The sequence below is a fragment of the Ranitomeya imitator genome, chromosome 7, assembly GCF_032444005.1.
Source record: "Ranitomeya imitator isolate aRanImi1 chromosome 7, aRanImi1.pri, whole genome shotgun sequence".
NCBI classification, from domain to species: domain Eukaryota; kingdom Metazoa; phylum Chordata; class Amphibia; order Anura; family Dendrobatidae; genus Ranitomeya; species Ranitomeya imitator.
In genome coordinates, this window is record NC_091288.1 from 176,036,314 (window position 1) to 176,057,794 (window position 21,481).

Genomic DNA, 21,481 nt, shown 5'->3' on the forward strand with positions numbered 1-21,481 from the left:
CTTACCGGCCCTCTGAGATCAATAAGTTCTTGCCTCATTTGTGACACAAGCGCTTCTTTTGCAATGAGAGTACGGTGAAGCCTTTCATTGAATTCAATTAACTCTCCGTGCATTTCAGCAACCTGAAAAGGGGGGGACATCGTTAGACCCATAAATCTGCACACACAGATCTGTACATTTATCATTATAACGACTCTAGAAAATGAAGTATATGATACACATAAAAGAGTCACTATCTTGCTTAAGCTTTGTGAAGACAACCCATCATAATAATCGCGGCAAGTCAGACCAATTTCTGCCGGCGCATTGACTATCCCGGGATTGTGAGAAATATGTTTGCTTGCTTTCAATGAGCTTTTAAGTGACAACCGTTTCTTGAAATGAACATCAGTTTCGAAAGTGAAGATCAATTACAGGAAGCAATACTGCAGTCTTTGAAACATTAGTGTGTTTAGATCAAAGATCGCGGCGTCGACAGGATTCAGCATAAATCACTTTTAATGAATTTGTCTTTCTTCTGGCTTGGTAGGAAATCTACTTCTATAATTTACTTGTTAAGATACTTTTCAAGCATTAAATCTCAAGAGTGCAAGTAACTATAATAGGAATAAAAAAATCTTATAATCTAGTGTCCATATACTTATGCGGTGTGCACAAGGGACACGTCCGCTGCAGAACTTACAAAATCTAAAGCAGTTACATCTTGAATGACTCTTCCAAGGCGGGTTCTCAGGAGGATCTCCTCTTCCCATTCCCCTAGACCAGTGTTCCCCAACTCCAGTCCTCAAGAGCCACCAACAGGTCGTGTTTTTAGGATTTCCTTAGTATGGCCCAGGTGATGGGAATTGATGCCTGTCTAGATTATGGAGTTCTCACCTGGGCATTACTAAGGAAATCCTGAAAACATGACCCGTTGGTGGCTCTTGAGGACCGAACTTGTGGAACACTGCCCTAGACTGACATGTCTCCATGTGTGTAAGTATTGGAAAAGACCCATCAAGTCTATGGGAGAGGGTGTGGAGAGATTACCGGGGACTGGCCTCCTTCACTAGTCATCCGAGGCACACTGACCACAATTCATCAAGACCAGCGATGTTCACACCAATGTTAATGAATCATGTGCGTCTAACAAGTGGTGTACACTTCGCCAAAAATTGTACTCAGTGACTGGAAGTAAGATTTATAGCGCAAGGAATCCCACAGTTCGTCATTAAATAGACGTGTTTCAGTGTTTCCTGCCTTGGCTCTGGCCATTTTCTCAAAGCTGGGTGAAAATGCCAAAAGTTAAAAAATGTTTGCGACTTTTCTTTTTCAAATAATATTAACATTTTCAATATAACATACAAGGTAAATTAGGAAAGAAATAAATTAGGAAGGGAATAACAAAAGAGGAGGGGGGAATGTCTGCAACTTTTCAAAGCCTTTAGGCTACTTTCACACTAGCGTTATCTGCAATCCGTCACAATGCGTCGTTTTGCAGAAAAAACGCATCCTGCAAAAGTGCTTGCAGGATGCGTTTTTTCCTCATAGACTTGTATTGACGACGCATTGCGACGGATTGCCACACGTCGTGATTTGGCGGACCGTCGGGAACTACATGTAACGTTTTTTGCTCCTGACGGACCGCTTTTTCCGACCGCGCATGCGCGGCCAGAACTCCGCCTCCACCTCACAATGGTGCAGCGGATGCGCCGGAGAAATGCATCCGCTGCCTCCGTTGTGCAGTGCGTTAAACGCTGGCGTCGGAATCTCTGCCCGACGCATTGCGACCGGGAGATTCCGACGCTAGTGTGAAAGCAGCCTTAATGCCACAATTCTGGCTACAGTCCATGGCTGGCCTTTCAAAGTATGTTTTCTCTGAAATACATTTTAGAAATGGCTACAATGAATCAACTAGTGTCTCTAATTCATGCCGTCCATAGTTCGGGCAGCATGAAACTACGGTCAGGCTCCCTTTAAATCTGGTTATAGCAAAAGATCAAACAACATGGTATAAAACGAACATGCGGAATAAACACTTTTATGATGGGAGTCCAACATTTTTAAACAGTTGAAAACACACTGATTCATGCTCACCCTCCAAATGGATCTAAAGAAAAAACAAGAAGCAAATACAATAAAAAACTTAATATCTAATCCCTTTGACTTTTTTTCCTCCTGTAAATACAATACAGAATAGCCAAAGAGAAGATTTTTCTTATTTATTTTGGAACAATCAAAGAACCACTTCTGTTTACCTAAAAAATAAAAATTGTGAAAAAAAAATCTAACTAATTAACTTTATAGTGTGGGAAGATACTTTGTCAGCATATTCACCGACTAATGATTATCTAAGCGATTTAAAAGATATAGAAAAAAGGAAAAATGGGTAAAAAAAAAAAAAAAAAATCACACTTTTTCTGCATTCTCAGTTTTGACAAGAGGAACTGACAGCAATTGTAATAACATGCTTTTGTGTGGTACGGTAATTACAGAGGATTGTGAATTTACCTACGTGCACAATAAATGGTCACTGTCGTTTCAACAAACCTTGCATAAATCATAGCACAGGCGAATAAGAAACTTTGGAATTTATTTGATCAGAAAAATCCACTTCTTGACCCTGCTGCCCCACTTCCTCAAGTCATCATCCACTCTGAAAAAAGCTCTAATTGGTTTTAATCAAAGTAAGTCAGAATGCCAGCAGAGTGAGTGTCAGGCTGCACATCATATGGACGTCTATGGAAAGGTGTTGGGAAAAGAACAGCACTTAGCACAGCGTGACAGGAAGACAAAAGAAGACGGAGATACAGATTGTAGAAAATGTATTTTACTTTAGTACTGGATTCACAGCCGCACAGCTCAGTACTGCTGTATATTTTCTTCCAAGCTACTGCTGCTTTTATCAGTGCACTACAAAAAAAAGAAAAGCAAGAGTCCATCTCCCTGTGTGTGAGTGTATAGGAGACATCATTGCAGCTGGTTTCCACCCATCAGCTCAGAGAAAACTGAAAATTAGAGATGGAGCCTGTAGAGGAGAAAACTGGTGTAAAATACAGGATTCAAGCCATATAATGGCAAAAAGGGCTGTGTTTTTTAACTCATGAACAAATACAATGTCCAATTTTGAAAAGTTCTTTTAAATGACTGGTATTCTTTAAAATGAATTACGGTAACTCATTTTAATGTAAACATACACTACTTGTACAAGAACAGAAAAACTAACAGGGTAGAAACAAGAGCACAAAAGTAATGAGCGGATAATGCTCTATAGGAAAATGTTGACCTTTCTTTTAAATTAATTTTAGAGACGAGCGTAAATTTGGACCAAACCTGGGAATTTTATTGGCTGTTACAGCTTCTAGGCAAGAAGCCCAACATCTCTAATGAGATATAAATGTTGATCAACAATAGGAACAAAATGTGTTTATGTTACAGAGGAATGTATAAAGCTGAGGTCACCATTGTTCCTAGTGCCCCGTGTTGTCATCAAACAGGAATAATGAATAGAAAACTGTACAAAACAAAATCAATATATTAGCGGCTTTAATCCTTCTTAACAATGAAAGTAGAGCGCTAAGTGTAATGGTTAAAAGTCCATCATTTCTATATAAATACTATGTTGTGGATTATTATAATATGTAAATAGCATCAAGCTGAATGTTGCTTGACGTTCTTGGGTTTCACTCCAAATTCTGTAATCGCACCCCACCATGACTGTTCTGTAAGCGCTCCCCACCATGACCGTTCTGTAATCGCTCCCAACCATGACTGTTCTGTAATCACTCCCCACCATGACTGTTCTGTAAGCGCTCCCCACCACGACTGTTCTGTAATCACTCCCCACCATGACTGTTCTGTAAGCGCTCCCCACCATGACTGTTCTGTAATCGCTCCCAACCATGACTGTTCTGTATTTGGTCCCCACCATGACTGTTCTGTAATCGCTCCCCACCATGACTGTTCTGTAATCGCTCCCCACCATGACTGTTCTGTAATCGCTCCCAACCATGACTGTTCTGTAATTGCTCCCCACCATGACTGTTCTGTAATCGCTCCCCACCATGACTGTTCTGTAATCGCTCCCCACCATGACTGTTCTGTAATCGCTCCCCACCATGACTGTTCTGTATTTGGTCCCCACCACGACTGTTCTATAATCGCTCCCCACCATGACTGTTCTGTAATCGCTCCCCACCATGACTGTTCTGTAATCGCTCCCCACCATGACTGTTCTGTATTTGCTCCCCACGATGACTGTTCTGTAATTGCTCCCCACCATGACTGTTCTGTAATCGCTCCCCACCATGACTGTTCTGTATTTGGTCCCCACCACGACTGTTCTATAATCGCTCCCCACCATGACTGTTCTGTAATCGCTCCCCACCATGACTGTTCTGTATTTGGTCCCCACCACGACTGTTCTATAATCGCTCCCCACCATGACTGTTCTGTAATCGCTCCCCACCATGACTGTTCTGTAATCGCTCCCCACCATGACTGTTCTGTATTTGCTGCCCACGATGACTGTTCTGTAATTGCTCCCCACCATGACTGTTCTGTAATCGCTCCCCACCATGACTGTTCTGTATTTGGTCCCCACCACGACTGTTCTATAATCGCTCCCCACCATGACTGTTCTGTAATCGCTCCCCACCATGACTGTTCTGTATTTGCTCCCCACGATGACTGTTCTGTAATTGCTCCCCACCACGACTGTTCTGTAATCGCTCCCCACCATGACTTCTGTAATCGCTCCCCACCATGACTGTTCTGTAATCGCTCCCCACCATGACTTCTGTAATCGCTCCCCACCATGACTGTTCTGCAATTGCTCCCCACCATGACTTCTGTAATCGCTCCCCACCATGACTGTTCTGTAATTGCTCCCCACCATGACTTCTGTAATCGCTCCCCACCATGACTGTTCTGTAATCGCTCCCCACCATGACTTCTATAATCGCTCCTCACCATGACTGTTCTGTAATCACTCCCAACCATGACTGTTCTGTATTTGCTCCCCACCATGACTGTTCTGTAATTGCTCTCCACCATGACTGTTCTCTAATCGCTCCCCACCATGACTGTTCTGTATTTGCTCCCCACCATGACTGTTCTGTAATTGCTCCCCACCATGACTGTTCTGTAATTGCTCCCCACCATGACTTCTGTAATCGCTCCCCACCATGACTGTTCTGTAATCGCTCCCCACCATGACTGTTCTGTAATTGCTCCCCACCATGACTTCTGTAATCGCTCCCCACCATGACTGTTCTGTAATTGCTCCCCACCATGACTGTTCTGTAATCGCTCCTCACCATGACTGTTCTGTAATCACTCCCAACCATGACTGTTCTGTATTTGCTCCCCACCATGACTGTTCTGTAATTGCTCTCCACCATGACTGTTCTCTAATCGCTCTCCACCATGACTGTTCTGTATTTGCTCCCCACCATGACTGTTCTGTAATCGCTCCCCACCATGACTTCTGTAATCGCTCCCCACCATGACTGTTCTGTAATCGCTCCCCACCATGACTGTTCTGTAATCACTCCCCACCATGACTGTTCTGTAATCGCTCCCCACCATGACCACCCCACTATGAATGTCTACTATCATTGCTCCACTTCTGGAAATGTCTCAGTGACATATTCCCTTTAACCCGTTCTTGACATATGTCGTACAATTACGTCATATGAAAGTCTTCGAATTTGATGAGGGCAAGCAAGCTGAGGCCACATCTTTCCCAGCAGACGATGGATGAGCAGCGTGCCGACATGAGGGGTGCATCCATGACATGACCCCGATGGGTTACCATGACAGTCAATGATCTGTAGCAGGCTTTCATATAAGACTGTGATTTTCGCTATGCATAGTAGCACTGCTGTGTATCGTACTAACAATCTGATAATCACAGCGTCAAAAAATCCAGTAAAAAGTGAAAAAAAAGTTTTAAGTAATTTAAAAAATAAAAAAAATTATATAAAAAGCTCAAATCACCCATCGCCCTTTTAAAAATAAAGCAAATTAATAAATACATATTTGGTATCGCTGCAAAGTCTGATATTCATAAAAACATAAGATCATTGCACAAAAAAATAAGCCCTCACAAAGCCCTATATCCCGAAAATTGAAAACATGGACACAAGGAAGAAAAAAAAATCACAAATTTCCAACGAAAACTTCACCACTTAAATAAAAAAAAAAAAAACTATACAGGTTTGGTATCTGTGTACTCGTACTGGCCTGGAGAATCATACTGCCAGTTCAGTTTTACAGTATAATGAACATGGCAAATTAAAAAAAATAAAAACAACAATAGAATTGGACTTTTTTTGCAATTTCAATGCACTTGTAATTTTTTTTTTTTTACATTTTTCAGTGCGTCGCATGATAAAATGAATGGTGTCATTAAACAATACAATTTGGAGACATTTGAAGAATTATAATTTTGGAAAATCTATCATTTCTTTCTGTCTACATTTACAAAGCAACATACAGATGGTTACAGGGTGCTCAGATGACAGGTAATGAACAATGTTCTGTAATTGCTCCCCACCATGACTGTTCTGTAATCGCTCCCCACCATGACTGTTCTGTAATCGCTCCCCACCATGACTGTTCTGTAATCGCTCCCCACCATGACTGTTCTGTATTTGGTCCCCACCACGACTGTTCTATAATCGCTCCCCACCATGACTGTTCTGTAATCGCTCCCCACCATGACTGTTCTGTAATCGCTCCCCACCATGACTGTTCTGTATTTGCTCCCCACGATGACTGTTCTGTAATTGCTCCCCACCATGACTGTTCTGTAATCGCTCCCCACCATGACTGTTCTGTATTTGGTCCCCACCACGACTGTTCTATAATCGCTCCCCACCATGACTGTTCTGTAATCGCTCCCCACCATGACTGTTCTGTATTTGGTCCCCACCACGACTGTTCTATAATCGCTCCCCACCATGACTGTTCTGTAATCGCTCCCCACCATGACTGTTCTGTAATCGCTCCCCACCATGACTGTTCTGTATTTGCTGCCCACGATGACTGTTCTGTAATTGCTCCCCACCATGACTGTTCTGTAATCGCTCCCCACCATGACTGTTCTGTATTTGGTCCCCACCACGACTGTTCTATAATCGCTCCCCACCATGACTGTTCTGTAATCGCTCCCCACCATGACTGTTCTGTATTTGCTCCCCACGATGACTGTTCTGTAATTGCTCCCCACCACGACTGTTCTGTAATCGCTCCCCACCATGACTTCTGTAATCGCTCCCCACCATGACTGTTCTGTAATCGCTCCCCACCATGACTTCTGTAATCGCTCCCCACCATGACTGTTCTGCAATTGCTCCCCACCATGACTGTTCTGTAATCGCTCCCCACCATGACTTCTATAATCGCTCCTCACCATGACTGTTCTGTAATCACTCCCAACCATGACTGTTCTGTATTTGCTCCCCACCATGACTGTTCTGTAATTGCTCTCCACCATGACTGTTCTCTAATCGCTCCCCACCATGACTGTTCTGTAATTGCTCCCCACCATGACTTCTGTAATCGCTCCCCACCATGACTGTTCTGTAATCGCTCCCCACCATGACTGTTCTGTAATTGCTCCCCACCATGACTTCTGTAATCGCTCCCCACCATGACTGTTCTGTAATTGCTCCCCACCATGACTGTTCTGTAAGCGCTCCTCACCATGACTGTTCTGTAATCACTCCCAACCATGACTGTTCTGTATTTGCTCCCCACCATGACTGTTCTGTAATTGCTCTCCACCATGACTGTTCTGTATTTGCTCCCCACCATGACTGTTCTGTAATCGCTCCCCACCATGACTTCTGTAATCGCTCCCCACCATGACTGTTCTGTAATCGCTCCCCACCATGACTGTTCTGTAATCACTCCCCACCATGACTGTTCTGTAATCGCTCCCCACCATGACCACCCCACTATGAATGTCTACTATCATTGCTCCACTTCTGGAAATGTCTCAGTGACATATTCCCTTTAACCCGTTCTTGACATATGTCGTACAATTACGTCATATGAAAGTCTTCGAATTTGATGAGGGCAAGCAAGCTGAGGCCACATCTTTCCCAGCAGACGATGGATGAGCAGCGTGCCGACATGAGGGGTGCATCCATGACATGACCCCGATGGGTTACCATGACAGTCAATGATCTGTAGCAGGCTTTCATATAAGACTGTGATTTTCGCTATGCATAGTAGCACTGCTGTGTATCGTACTAACAATCTGATAATCACAGCGTCAAAAAATCCAGTAAAAAGTGAAAAAAAAGTTTTAAGTAATTTAAAAAATAAAAAAAATTATATAAAAAGCTCAAATCACCCATCGCCCTTTTAAAAATAAAGCAAATTAATAAATACATATTTGGTATCGCTGCAAAGTCTGATATTCATAAAAACATAAGATCATTGCACAAAAAAATAAGCCCTCACAAAGCCCTATATCCCGAAAATTGAAAACATGGACACAAGGAAGAAAAAAAAATCACAAATTTCCAACGAAAACTTCACCACTTAAATAAAAAAAAAAAAAACTATACAGGTTTGGTATCTGTGTACTCGTACTGGCCTGGAGAATCATACTGCCAGTTCAGTTTTACAGTATAATGAACATGGCAAATTAAAAAAAATAAAAACAACAATAGAATTGGACTTTTTTTGCAATTTCAATGCACTTGTAATTTTTTTTTTTTTACATTTTTCAGTGCGTCGCATGATAAAATGAATGGTGTCATTAAACAATACAATTTGGAGACATTTGAAGAATTATAATTTTGGAAAATCTATCATTTCTTTCTGTCTACATTTACAAAGCAACATACAGATGGTTACAGGGTGCTCAGATGACAGGTAATGAACAATGTTCTGTAATTGCTCCCCACCATGACTGTTCTGTAATCGCTCCCCACCATGACTGTTCTGTAATCGCTCCCCACCATGACTGTTCTGTAATCGCTCCCCACCATGACTGTTCTGTATTTGGTCCCCACCACGACTGTTCTATAATCGCTCCCCACCATGACTGTTCTGTAATCGCTCCCCACCATGACTGTTCTGTAATCGCTCCCCACCATGACTGTTCTGTATTTGCTCCCCACGATGACTGTTCTGTAATTGCTCCCCACCATGACTGTTCTGTAATCGCTCCCCACCATGACTGTTCTGTATTTGGTCCCCACCACGACTGTTCTATAATCGCTCCCCACCATGACTGTTCTGTAATCGCTCCCCACCATGACTGTTCTGTATTTGGTCCCCACCACGACTGTTCTATAATCGCTCCCCACCATGACTGTTCTGTAATCGCTCCCCACCATGACTGTTCTGTAATCGCTCCCCACCATGACTGTTCTGTATTTGCTGCCCACGATGACTGTTCTGTAATTGCTCCCCACCATGACTGTTCTGTAATCGCTCCCCACCATGACTGTTCTGTATTTGGTCCCCACCACGACTGTTCTATAATCGCTCCCCACCATGACTGTTCTGTAATCGCTCCCCACCATGACTGTTCTGTATTTGCTCCCCACGATGACTGTTCTGTAATTGCTCCCCACCACGACTGTTCTGTAATCGCTCCCCACCATGACTTCTGTAATCGCTCCCCACCATGACTGTTCTGTAATCGCTCCCCACCATGACTTCTGTAATCGCTCCCCACCATGACTGTTCTGCAATTGCTCCCCACCATGACTGTTCTGTAATCGCTCCCCACCATGACTTCTATAATCGCTCCTCACCATGACTGTTCTGTAATCACTCCCAACCATGACTGTTCTGTATTTGCTCCCCACCATGACTGTTCTGTAATTGCTCTCCACCATGACTGTTCTCTAATCGCTCCCCACCATGACTGTTCTGTAATTGCTCCCCACCATGACTTCTGTAATCGCTCCCCACCATGACTGTTCTGTAATCGCTCCCCACCATGACTGTTCTGTAATTGCTCCCCACCATGACTTCTGTAATCGCTCCCCACCATGACTGTTCTGTAATTGCTCCCCACCATGACTGTTCTGTAATCGCTCCTCACCATGACTGTTCTGTAATTACTCCCAACCATGACTGTTCTGTATTTGCTCCCCACCATGACTGTTCTGTAATTGCTCTCCACCATGACTGTTCTGTATTTGCTCCCCACCATGACTGTTCTGTAATCGCTCCCCACCATGACTTCTGTAATCGCTCCCCACCATGACTGTTCTGTAATCGCTCCCCACCATGACTGTTCTGTAATCACTCCCCACCATGACTGTTCTGTAATCGCTCCCCACCATGACCACCCCACTATGAATGTCTACTATCATTGCTCCACTTCTGGAAATGTCTCAGTGACATATTCCCTTTAACCCGTTCTTGACATATGTCGTACAATTACGTCATATGAAAGTCTTCGAATTTGATGAGGGCAAGCAAGCTGAGGCCACATCTTTCCCAGCAGACGATGGATGAGCAGCGTGCCGACATGAGGGGTGCATCCATGACATGACCCCGATGGGTTACCATGACAGTCAATGATCTGTAGCAGGCTTTCATATAAGACTGTGATTTTCGCTATGCATAGTAGCACTGCTGTGTATCGTACTAACAATCTGATAATCACAGCGTCAAAAAATCCAGTAAAAAGTGAAAAAAAAGTTTTAAGTAATTTAAAAAATAAAAAAAATTATATAAAAAGCTCAAATCACCCATCGCCCTTTTAAAAATAAAGCAAATTAATAAATACATATTTGGTATCGCTGCAAAGTCTGATATTCATAAAAACATAAGATCATTGCACAAAAAAATAAGCCCTCACAAAGCCCTATATCCCGAAAATTGAAAACATGGACACAAGGAAGAAAAAAAAATCACAAATTTCCAACGAAAACTTCACCACTTAAATAAAAAAAAAAAAAACTATACAGGTTTGGTATCTGTGTACTCGTACTGGCCTGGAGAATCATACTGCCAGTTCAGTTTTACAGTATAATGAACATGGCAAATTAAAAAAAATAAAAACAACAATAGAATTGGACTTTTTTTGCAATTTCAATGCACTTGTAATTTTTTTTTTTTTACATTTTTCAGTGCGTCGCATGATAAAATGAATGGTGTCATTAAACAATACAATTTGGAGACATTTGAAGAATTATAATTTTGGAAAATCTATCATTTCTTTCTGTCTACATTTACAAAGCAACATACAGATGGTTACAGGGTGCTCAGATGACAGGTAATGAACAATGTTCTGTAATTGCTCCCCACCATGACTGTTCTGTAATCGCTCCCCACCATGACTGTTCTGTAATCGCTCCCCACCATGACTGTTCTGTAATCGCTCCCCACCATGACTGTTCTGTATTTGGTCCCCACCACGACTGTTCTATAATCGCTCCCCACCATGACTGTTCTGTAATCGCTCCCCACCATGACTGTTCTGTAATCGCTCCCCACCATGACTGTTCTGTATTTGCTCCCCACGATGACTGTTCTGTAATTGCTCCCCACCATGACTGTTCTGTAATCGCTCCCCACCATGACTGTTCTGTATTTGGTCCCCACCACGACTGTTCTATAATCGCTCCCCACCATGACTGTTCTGTAATCGCTCCCCACCATGACTGTTCTGTATTTGGTCCCCACCACGACTGTTCTATAATCGCTCCCCACCATGACTGTTCTGTAATCGCTCCCCACCATGACTGTTCTGTAATCGCTCCCCACCATGACTGTTCTGTATTTGCTGCCCACGATGACTGTTCTGTAATTGCTCCCCACCATGACTGTTCTGTAATCGCTCCCCACCATGACTGTTCTGTATTTGGTCCCCACCACGACTGTTCTATAATCGCTCCCCACCATGACTGTTCTGTAATCGCTCCCCACCATGACTGTTCTGTATTTGCTCCCCACGATGACTGTTCTGTAATTGCTCCCCACCACGACTGTTCTGTAATCGCTCCCCACCATGACTTCTGTAATCGCTCCCCACCATGACTGTTCTGTAATCGCTCCCCACCATGACTTCTGTAATCGCTCCCCACCATGACTGTTCTGCAATTGCTCCCCACCATGACTGTTCTGTAATCGCTCCCCACCATGACTTCTATAATCGCTCCTCACCATGACTGTTCTGTAATCACTCCCAACCATGACTGTTCTGTATTTGCTCCCCACCATGACTGTTCTGTAATTGCTCTCCACCATGACTGTTCTCTAATCGCTCCCCACCATGACTGTTCTGTAATTGCTCCCCACCATGACTTCTGTAATCGCTCCCCACCATGACTGTTCTGTAATCGCTCCCCACCATGACTGTTCTGTAATTGCTCCCCACCATGACTTCTGTAATCGCTCCCCACCATGACTGTTCTGTAATTGCTCCCCACCATGACTGTTCTGTAATCGCTCCTCACCATGACTGTTCTGTAATCACTCCCAACCATGACTGTTCTGTATTTGCTCCCCACCATGACTGTTCTGTAATTGCTCTCCACCATGACTGTTCTGTATTTGCTCCCCACCATGACTGTTCTGTAATCGCTCCCCACCATGACTTCTGTAATCGCTCCCCACCATGACTGTTCTGTAATCGCTCCCCACCATGACTGTTCTGTAATCACTCCCCACCATGACTGTTCTGTAATCGCTCCCCACCATGACCACCCCACTATGAATGTCTACTATCATTGCTCCACTTCTGGAAATGTCTCAGTGACATATTCCCTTTAACCCGTTCTTGACATATGTCGTACAATTACGTCATATGAAAGTCTTCGAATTTGATGAGGGCAAGCAAGCTGAGGCCACATCTTTCCCAGCAGACGATGGATGAGCAGCGTGCCGACATGAGGGGTGCATCCATGACATGACCCCGATGGGTTACCATGACAGTCAATGATCTGTAGCAGGCTTTCATATAAGACTGTGATTTTCGCTATGCATAGTAGCACTGCTGTGTATCGTACTAACAATCTGATAATCACAGCGTCAAAAAATCCAGTAAAAAGTGAAAAAAAAGTTTTAAGTAATTTAAAAAATAAAAAAAATTATATAAAAAGCTCAAATCACCCATCGCCCTTTTAAAAATAAAGCAAATACCGTAAATAAATACATATTTGGTATCGCTGCAAAGTCTGATATTCATAAAAACATAAGATCATTGCACAAAAAAATAAGCCCTCACAAAGCCCTATATCCCGAAAATTGAAAACATGGACACGAGGAAGAAGAAAAAAAATCACAAATTTCCAAAGAAAACTTCACTACTTAAATAAAAAAAAAAAAAACTATACAGGTTTGGTATCTGTGTACTCGTACTGGCCTGGAGAATCATACTGCCACTTCAGTTTTACAGTATAATGAACATGGCAAATTAAAAAAAATAAAAACAACAATGGAATTGGACTTTTTTTAGCAATTTCAATGCACTTGTAATTTTTTTTTTTTTTACATTTTTCAGTGCGTCGCATGATAAAATGAATGGTGTCATTAAACAATACAATTTGGAGACATTTGAAGAATTATAATTTTGGATAATCTATCATTTATTTCTGTCTACATTTACAAAGCAACATACAGATGGTTACAGGGTGCTCAGATGACAGGTAATGAACAAGTCAAAGTGGCTATACAGTGGGGCAAAAAAGTATTTAGTCAGTCAGCAATAGTGCAAGTTCCACCACTTAAAAAGATGAGAGGCGTCTGTAATTTACATCATAGGTAGACCTCAACTATGGGAGACAAACTGAGAAAAAAAAATCCAGAAAATCACATTGTCTGTTTTTTTAACATTTTATTTGCATATTATGGTGGAAAATAAGTATTTGGTCAGAAACAAACAATCAAGATTTCTGGCTCTCACATACCTGTAACTTCTTCTTTAAAAGTCTCCTCTTTCCTCCACTCATTACCTGTAGTAATGGCACCTGTTTAAACTTGTTATCAGTATAAAAAGACACCTGTGCACACCCTCAAACAGTCTGACTCCAAACTCCACTATGGTGAAGACCAAAGAGCTGTCAAAGGACACCAGAAACAAAATTGTAGCCCTGCACCAGGCTGGGAAGACTGAATCTGCAATAGCCAACCAGCTTGGAGTGAAGAAATCAACAGTGGGAGCAATAATTAGAAAATGGAAGACATACAAGACCAATGATAATCTCCCTCGATCTGGGGCTCCACGCAAAATCCCACCCCGTGGGGTCAGAATGATCACAAGAACGGTGAGCAAAAATCCCAGAACCACGCGGGGGGACCTAGTGAATGAACTGCAGAGAGCTGGGACCAATGTAACAAGGCCTACCATAAGTAACACACTACGCCACCATGGACTCAGATCCTGCAGTGCCAGACGTGTCCCACTGCTTAAGCCAGTACATGTCCGGGCCCGTCTGAAGTTTGCTGGAGAGCATTTGGATGATCCAGAGGAGTTTTGGGAGAATGTCCTATGGTCTGATGAAACCAAACTGGAACTGTTTGGTAGAAACACAACTTGTCGTGTTTGGAGGAAAAAGAATACTGAGTTGCATCCATCAAACACCATACCTACTGTAAAGCATGGTGGTGGAAACATCATGCTTTGGGGCTGTTTCTCTGCAAAGGGGCCAGGACGACTGATCCGGGTACATGAAAGAATGAATGGGGCCATGTATCGTGAGATTTTGAGTGCAAACCTCCTTCCATCAGCAAGGGCATTGAAGATGAAACGTGGCTGGGTCTTTCAACATGACAGTGATCCAAAGCACACCGCCAGGGCAACGAAGGAGTGGCTTCGTAAGAAGCATTTCAAGGTCCTGGAGTGGCCTAGCCAGTTTCCAGATCTCAACCCTATAGAAAACCTTTGGAGGGAGTTGAAAGTCCGTGTTGCCAAGCGAAAAGCCAAAAACATCACTGCTCTAGAGGAGATCTGCATGGAGGAATGGGCCAACATACCAACAACAGTGTGTGGCAACCTTGTGAAGACTTACAGAAAACGTTTGACCTCTGTCATTGCCAACAAAGGATATATTACAAAGTATTGAGATGAAATTTTGTTTCTGACCAAATACTTATTTTCCACCATAATATGCAAATAAAATGTTAAAAAAACAGACAATGTGATTTTCTGGATTTTTTTTCTCAGTTTGTCTCCCATAGTTGAGGTCTACCTATGATGTAAATTACAGACGCCTCTCATCTTTTTAAGTGGTGGAACTTGCACTATTGCTGACTGACTAAATACTTTTTTGCCCCACTGTATATACGAAGTGACCTCAATATTTATTTACTCACTTTTGTTGGAATTTTTGAAGACCCTTCAAAGTTTTTTGTTCTAAATGCACAAGGATGGTAGAAGGGAAAACATGCACAAGAGTCTAGTTTTCTCCATCATACATGATACCATGTGCTGTGACTAAGGACACTTGCAGCACTAAAAACAAGTCATCAAGCTGTGATATATTTTGTGTTGTAAAGCATCCGATGCTGGACTTTCTTTTTCTACTATTGGACATTATGACGACATCCCATAAAGCTGTGTTTTAGTATCTGGCACCAAGATGTTCCAAGCAGATTCTTTGAGTGGGGCAAGTCGTGAAGAAGTGGACTCAATGGTTCAGACTGTTACTTCTTTACCGGGAACTGCGCCAATGAAGTCTGTCTCTATCGCTATGTCCCGCTGTATTTATCATGTGGAAGGTGCTGGTGATACAGCAGATTTTATGGCCAATATCGCCGGGTCGTACAGTTTCTATACAGCCAAGGATGGGATGGCTGGGACCTGTCCAGTCAAGAATGAGTGTGAGAAGAAGGGTGAGTGTGCTGTCCAACAGTTCAGCAAGAGTAATCGGCTCCGTGCTGTGGACAATGGAGCAGTACTACACCTTTATTAAACTCCCAGCTATTCCTGGGAGATGCTAGTTATTGCCTAGTCTACTCCTTGTGCTCTGCTGTTTCTCCTGTTGTTCTGATCCTGATCCAGTTTGTGACTCAAACCTGTATGTTCTTCAATCCCTGACGACTTTGACGACGGCTAGCCTGAATGTGCTATTTGATCACCTGGTATCTGACCCCAGTTGCAAGTATGGCTTAATTTTGTCTATTAATTCTGTCTTGTCCCTTCTGATACTGACGCAGCTTTGTTTAACCTTGAATTTGAGGCTCAATCCTCCGGACAGTAGATACTCAGTTAACACAACCCAGAGGACCGTGTTGCAAGTCCAGATCAGTGGTTAAAGGGTGAGGGCTGAAGTTCCTCTAGGATGTGCCAAATGGAGTGGATTGAGTCAAATTTGTCCAAGGTAGCATTTTGGGGCCAACGACTACTGAAACACAACACAGACTTGTTTTCCCAGCATATCCCATAGAAAATTGATCAGATTAAAAACGGAGACATTTTAAGGCCAAGTCAACACCTTGAATTCTTTGTCACATTCCTCAAACAATACCAGAACAATGTATTCAGTTTGGCAGGGCTCACTAACCTGATTAAGAAGGCCACTGCCATTACAAAATACTATTGCCATGAAGTATTGTGCTTAAGCTCACATGCCCATTGAAGACTCTTTCAACATTGGATAAACAAATTAGTATACATGCAGCTCTTCTGTGGGGACAGATCAAATGGGCTTCCTATATCTTTCAATCCGCATCAATGAGCACTGGGCGTTCACGATCCTGCCATTGGTTCATCAGATGTCCTTCTATAGAGGCCAACAAGGTACTAACCACTACATAATGGGGTACACACACAAAAAAACTGCCATTTTAGAGAAGATCAGAGGAAGTCATCTAGCCATCACAATATGTCCCCAGACAAAAGTAGCTCAGATCTGTAAGCTTGCCAAATTTTCCAGTTTTCACTACATTAACTTAAATTTACTACCCGACATGCCACCTTTTGACACCTGCTATTGTAATGAGATTCTTCTTGTTATTGAACTCACCTGTCGGCAGGGTGAGGAAAAGTGGCGGCTGGCTGCATGTAATCGAAAGGCCACAAACCTTGATGTTCAATTTTCACACTATTTTGCTCCACAATCATGCAGCCATTGACCAACTGCAGATAGTCAACCTTCAGATACGTAGCAAGGCGTAATGTGTGGAAGCACCCTCAAGGTGAAGCCACTAAGATTTAATTCAGATTTTTGATACAGGTGTTGTAGATAAAATAGGAATGGATTAAAAAAAGAGCAATAATCTTTTCTTCCCATTAAGGGTATGATCACACAATTTGCAGTTATTTTGACTTTGAAGTGGACCAGTTTTAAAATTCATGTACAAAATGAATTCAGTGTGAACATATCATTGATCCCTACTTGGTTGTGGGTTCAAAATAGCCTCAGAAAACCAAACTTAAACCCCTGAACTTATTTTTTGCCAATGGGTAACAGTGGGTTTTGCTGCCATACATTTTGTGTGGTTTTGAAATGTCAATACCAGGCTTCTATACTTTTATCTGTAAAGTCAGCTACCCAACTGTAACTACAGTCAATGAAGAATGATGTCAGCTGTGAATGTGAAGACCCTGTTGTTCCCTGATTATCATTTCAGCAGCACAAGATAGCATGAATAGCCTGGGATACAAGGGCCACAGTTCTAAGAATATAACACTTTAGCACAGTCAAATTGCTCTGCTGCAATTAAGTGACATTAAAATCATTTGAGACAATGGGGGGGGCAAGGTACTGAAATTTCCTGCTGACGGCACACAAAGCTTATATGCAAAGATGGCCTGGTGTCTGATGTAAAATCACTTGGAAATGGATTTTGAATGGCAAGAGACTTCAATTGGAAAGACATTTATTATGAAATAATAAGATACGGAAAAACTGGTTATGAGGTATCTTAAGTCATTATAACCATGGCATTCATGATGGCTTTTGAAAAGTAAAAGCTACTGAACATTATAGACCGAATAATACACAATTGTTAAAATATTTTAAAATATAGTAGATGGTGGCCCGATTCTAACGCATCGGGTATTCTAGAATATGCATGTCCACGTAGTATATTGCCCAGCCACGTAGTATATAGCCCAGCCACTTAGTATATTTTCCAGCTACATAGTATACTAGCTATTGAACCCGTTCTATGCCCGGGTGGCGAGCATTTATATTGGTATATTGTCTCCATCCTGTCATGCGCTGCTCCATCCTGCGTCCCCATCCTGTCATGTGCTGCTCCATCCTGCGTCCCCATCCTGTCATGCGCTGCTCCATCCTGCGTCCCCATCCTGTCATGTGCTGCTCCATCCTGCGTTCTCCTTCCTGTCATGCGCTGCTCCCATCCTGCGTCCCCATCCTGTCATGTGCTGCTCCCATCCTGCGTCCCCATCCTGTGATGCGCTGCTCCCATCCTGTGATGTGCTGCTCCCATTCTGCGTCCCCATCCTGTCATGTGCTGCTCCATCCTGCGTCCCCATCCTGTCATGCGCTGCTCCATCATGCGTCCCCATCCTGTCATGCGCTGCTCCATCCTGCGTCCCCATCCTTATGTGCTGCTGCATCCTGCGTCCCCATCCTTATGTGCTGCTGCATCCTGCGTCCCCATCCTTATGTGCTGCTCCCATCCTGCGTCCCCATCCTTATGTTCATGCTGCATCCTGCGTCCCCATCCTTATGTGCTGCTGCATCCTGCGTCCCCATCCTTATGTTCATGCTGCATCCTGCGTCCCCATCCTTATGTTCATGCTGCATCCTGCGTCCCCACCCTTATGTTCATGCTGCATCCTGCGTCCCCATCCTTATGTGCTGCTCCATCCTGCGTCCCCATCCTTATGTGCTGCTCCATCCTGCGTCCCCATCCTTATGTGCTGCTCCATCCTGCGTCCCCATCCTGTTATATGCTGCTCCATCCTACGTCCCCATCCTTATGTGCTGCTCCCATCCTGCGTCCCCATCCTGTTATGTGCTGCTCCATCCTGCGTCCCCATCCTTATGTGCTGCTCCATCCTGCGTCCCCATCCTTATGTGCTGCTCCATCCTGCGTCCCCATCCTTATGTGCTGCTCCATCCTGCGTCCCCATCCTTATATGCTGCTCCATCCTGCGTCCCCATCCTTATGTGCTGCTCCATCCTGCGTCCCCATCCTTATGTGCTGCTCCATCCTGCGTCCCCATACTGTTATGTGCTGCTCCATCCTGCGTCCCCATCCTTATGTGCTGCTCCATCCTGCGTCCCCATCCTTATGTGCTGCTCCATCCTGCGTCCCCATCCTTATGTGCTGCTCCATCCTGCGTCCCCATCCTTATGTGCTGCTGCATCCTGCGTCCCCATCCTTATGTGCTGCTCCATCCTGCGTCCCCATCCTTATGTGCTGCTCCATCCTGCGTCCCCATACTGTTATGTGCTGCTCCATCCTGCGTCCCCATCCTTATGTGCTGCTGCATCCTGCGTCCCCATCCTTATGTGCTGCTCCATCCTGTGTCCCCATCCTTATGTGCTGCTCCATCCTGCGTCCCCATCCTTATGTGCTGCTCCATCCTGCGTCCCCATCCTTATGTGCTGCTCCATCCTGCGTCCACATACTGTCTCTGCTCTGACCCGCTCGGCACCGAGTGCTGGGGGGCCTGAGCAGGCGGGGACACCGGCGCGCTGTGGGGGTCAGGTGCCGGTATTGCCGCCAGCTCAGGCCCCCCCAGCACTTACTATACTCACCTGTCCGGCGTTCCATCGCTGAGCGGCGCCATCTTCCCGGTCTCCTGGCTGTGACTGTTCAGTCAGAGGGCGGCGCCGGCGCGCATTAAGCGCGTCATCGCGCCCTCTGAACTGAAGGTCACAGGCCGAAGACCGGGAAGATGGCGCCGCTCAGCGATGGAACGGGGACAGGTGAATATAGGCCGATACTCACCCTCCTGGCGGTCCCTGCTTCTGCGGTGGAGATCGCGGTGTGCGTTCAGTGTGAACGCACACCGCGATCTCCCGGGAGCGTCGCTCTGTGAGGCCCAGACTGCGCCGGCGCTTGCGCAGTCTATAGAGGCTTCGGACAGAGTGACGCTTCCAGCATTATATTATAGATTGCCCAGTGACATAGTTGTTATGGCTGACAATCAGGCAACACAGCGTGCAGTAATCAGCGCACATACAGAGATCTGGCAATAACCAAAAACAATAGGACGAGCTCTGAGACGTGGAATCTCTGTAGACTGCAGTACCTGATCTATCCTCACACAACTATAAGCAGCAGTGGATTGCGCCTAACAACTACCTATGCAACTCGGCACTGCCTGAGGAGCTGACTAGCCTGAAGATAGAAATACAAGCCTGACTTACCTCAGAGAAATACCCCAAAGGAATAGGCAGCCCCCCACATATAATGACTGTTAGCAAGATGAAAAGACAAACGTAGGAATGAAATAGATTCAGCAAAGTGAGGCCCGATATTCTAGACAGAGCGAGGATAGCAAAGAGAACTATGCAGTCTACCAAAAACCCTAAAACGAAAACCACGCAAAGGGGCAAAAAGACCCACCGTGCCGAACTAACAGCACGGCGGTGCACCCCTCTGCTTCTCAGAGCTTCCAGCAAAAGACAATAGCAAGCTGGACAGAAAAAAACAGAAAACAAACTAGAAGCACTTATCTAGCAGAGCAGCAGGCCCAAGGAAAGATGCAGTAGCTCAGATCCAACACTGGAACATTGACAAGGAGCAAGGAAGACAGACTCAGGTGGAGCTAAATAGCAAGGCAGCCAACGAGCTCACCAAAACACCTGAGGGAGGAAGCCCAGAGACTGCAATACCACTTGTGACCACAGAAGTGAACTCAGCCACAGAATTCACAACAGTACCCCCCCCTTGAGGAGGGGTCACCGAACCCTCACCAGAACCCCCAGGCCGACCAGGATGAGCCACATGAAAGGCACGAACAAGATCTGGGGCATGGACTTCAGAGGCAAAAACCCAGGAATTATCTTCCTGAGCATAACCCTTCCATTTGACCAGATACTGGAGTTTCCGTCTAGAGACACGAGAATCCAAAATCTTCTCCACAATATACTCCAATTCCCCCTCCACCAAAACAGGGGCAGGAGGCTCCACAGATGGAACCATAGGTGCCACGTATCTCCTCAACAACGACCTATGGAATACATTATGTATGGAAAAGGAGTCTGGGAGGGTCAGACGAAAAGACACCGGATTGAGAATCTCAGAAATCCTATACGGACCAATAAAACGAGGTTTAAATTTAGGAGAGGAAACCTTCATAGGAATATGACGAGAAGATAACCAAACCAAATCCCCAACACGAAGTCGGGGTCCCACACGGCGTCTGCGATTAGCGAAAAGCTGAGCCTTCTCCTGGGACAAGGTCAAATTGTCCACTACCTGAGTCCAGATCTGCTGCAACCTGTCCACCACAGAATCCACACCAGGACAGTCCGAAGACTCAACCTGTCCTGAAGAGAAACGAGGATGGAACCCAGAATTGCAGAAAAATGGAGAGACCAAGGTAGCCGAGCTGGCCCGATTATTAAGGGCGAACTCAGCCAACGGCAAA

The 21,481-nt window shown here is 44.4% G+C and overlaps 1 protein-coding gene across 3 annotated transcripts in view; it reads right to left on the reverse strand.

Moving 5' to 3' along the window:
• SNX29 (sorting nexin 29) overlaps positions 1-21,481 on the reverse strand; it is a 597,835-nt gene that overhangs the window by 241,831 nt on the left and 334,523 nt on the right. For all 3 annotated transcript variants that reach the window (XM_069734084.1, XM_069734083.1, XM_069734082.1), the window contains one exon: positions 6-122. In XM_069734084.1, coding sequence (XP_069590185.1) covers positions 6-122 — 117 coding nt within the window. The remainder of the gene's footprint in view (positions 1-5; positions 123-21,481) is intronic.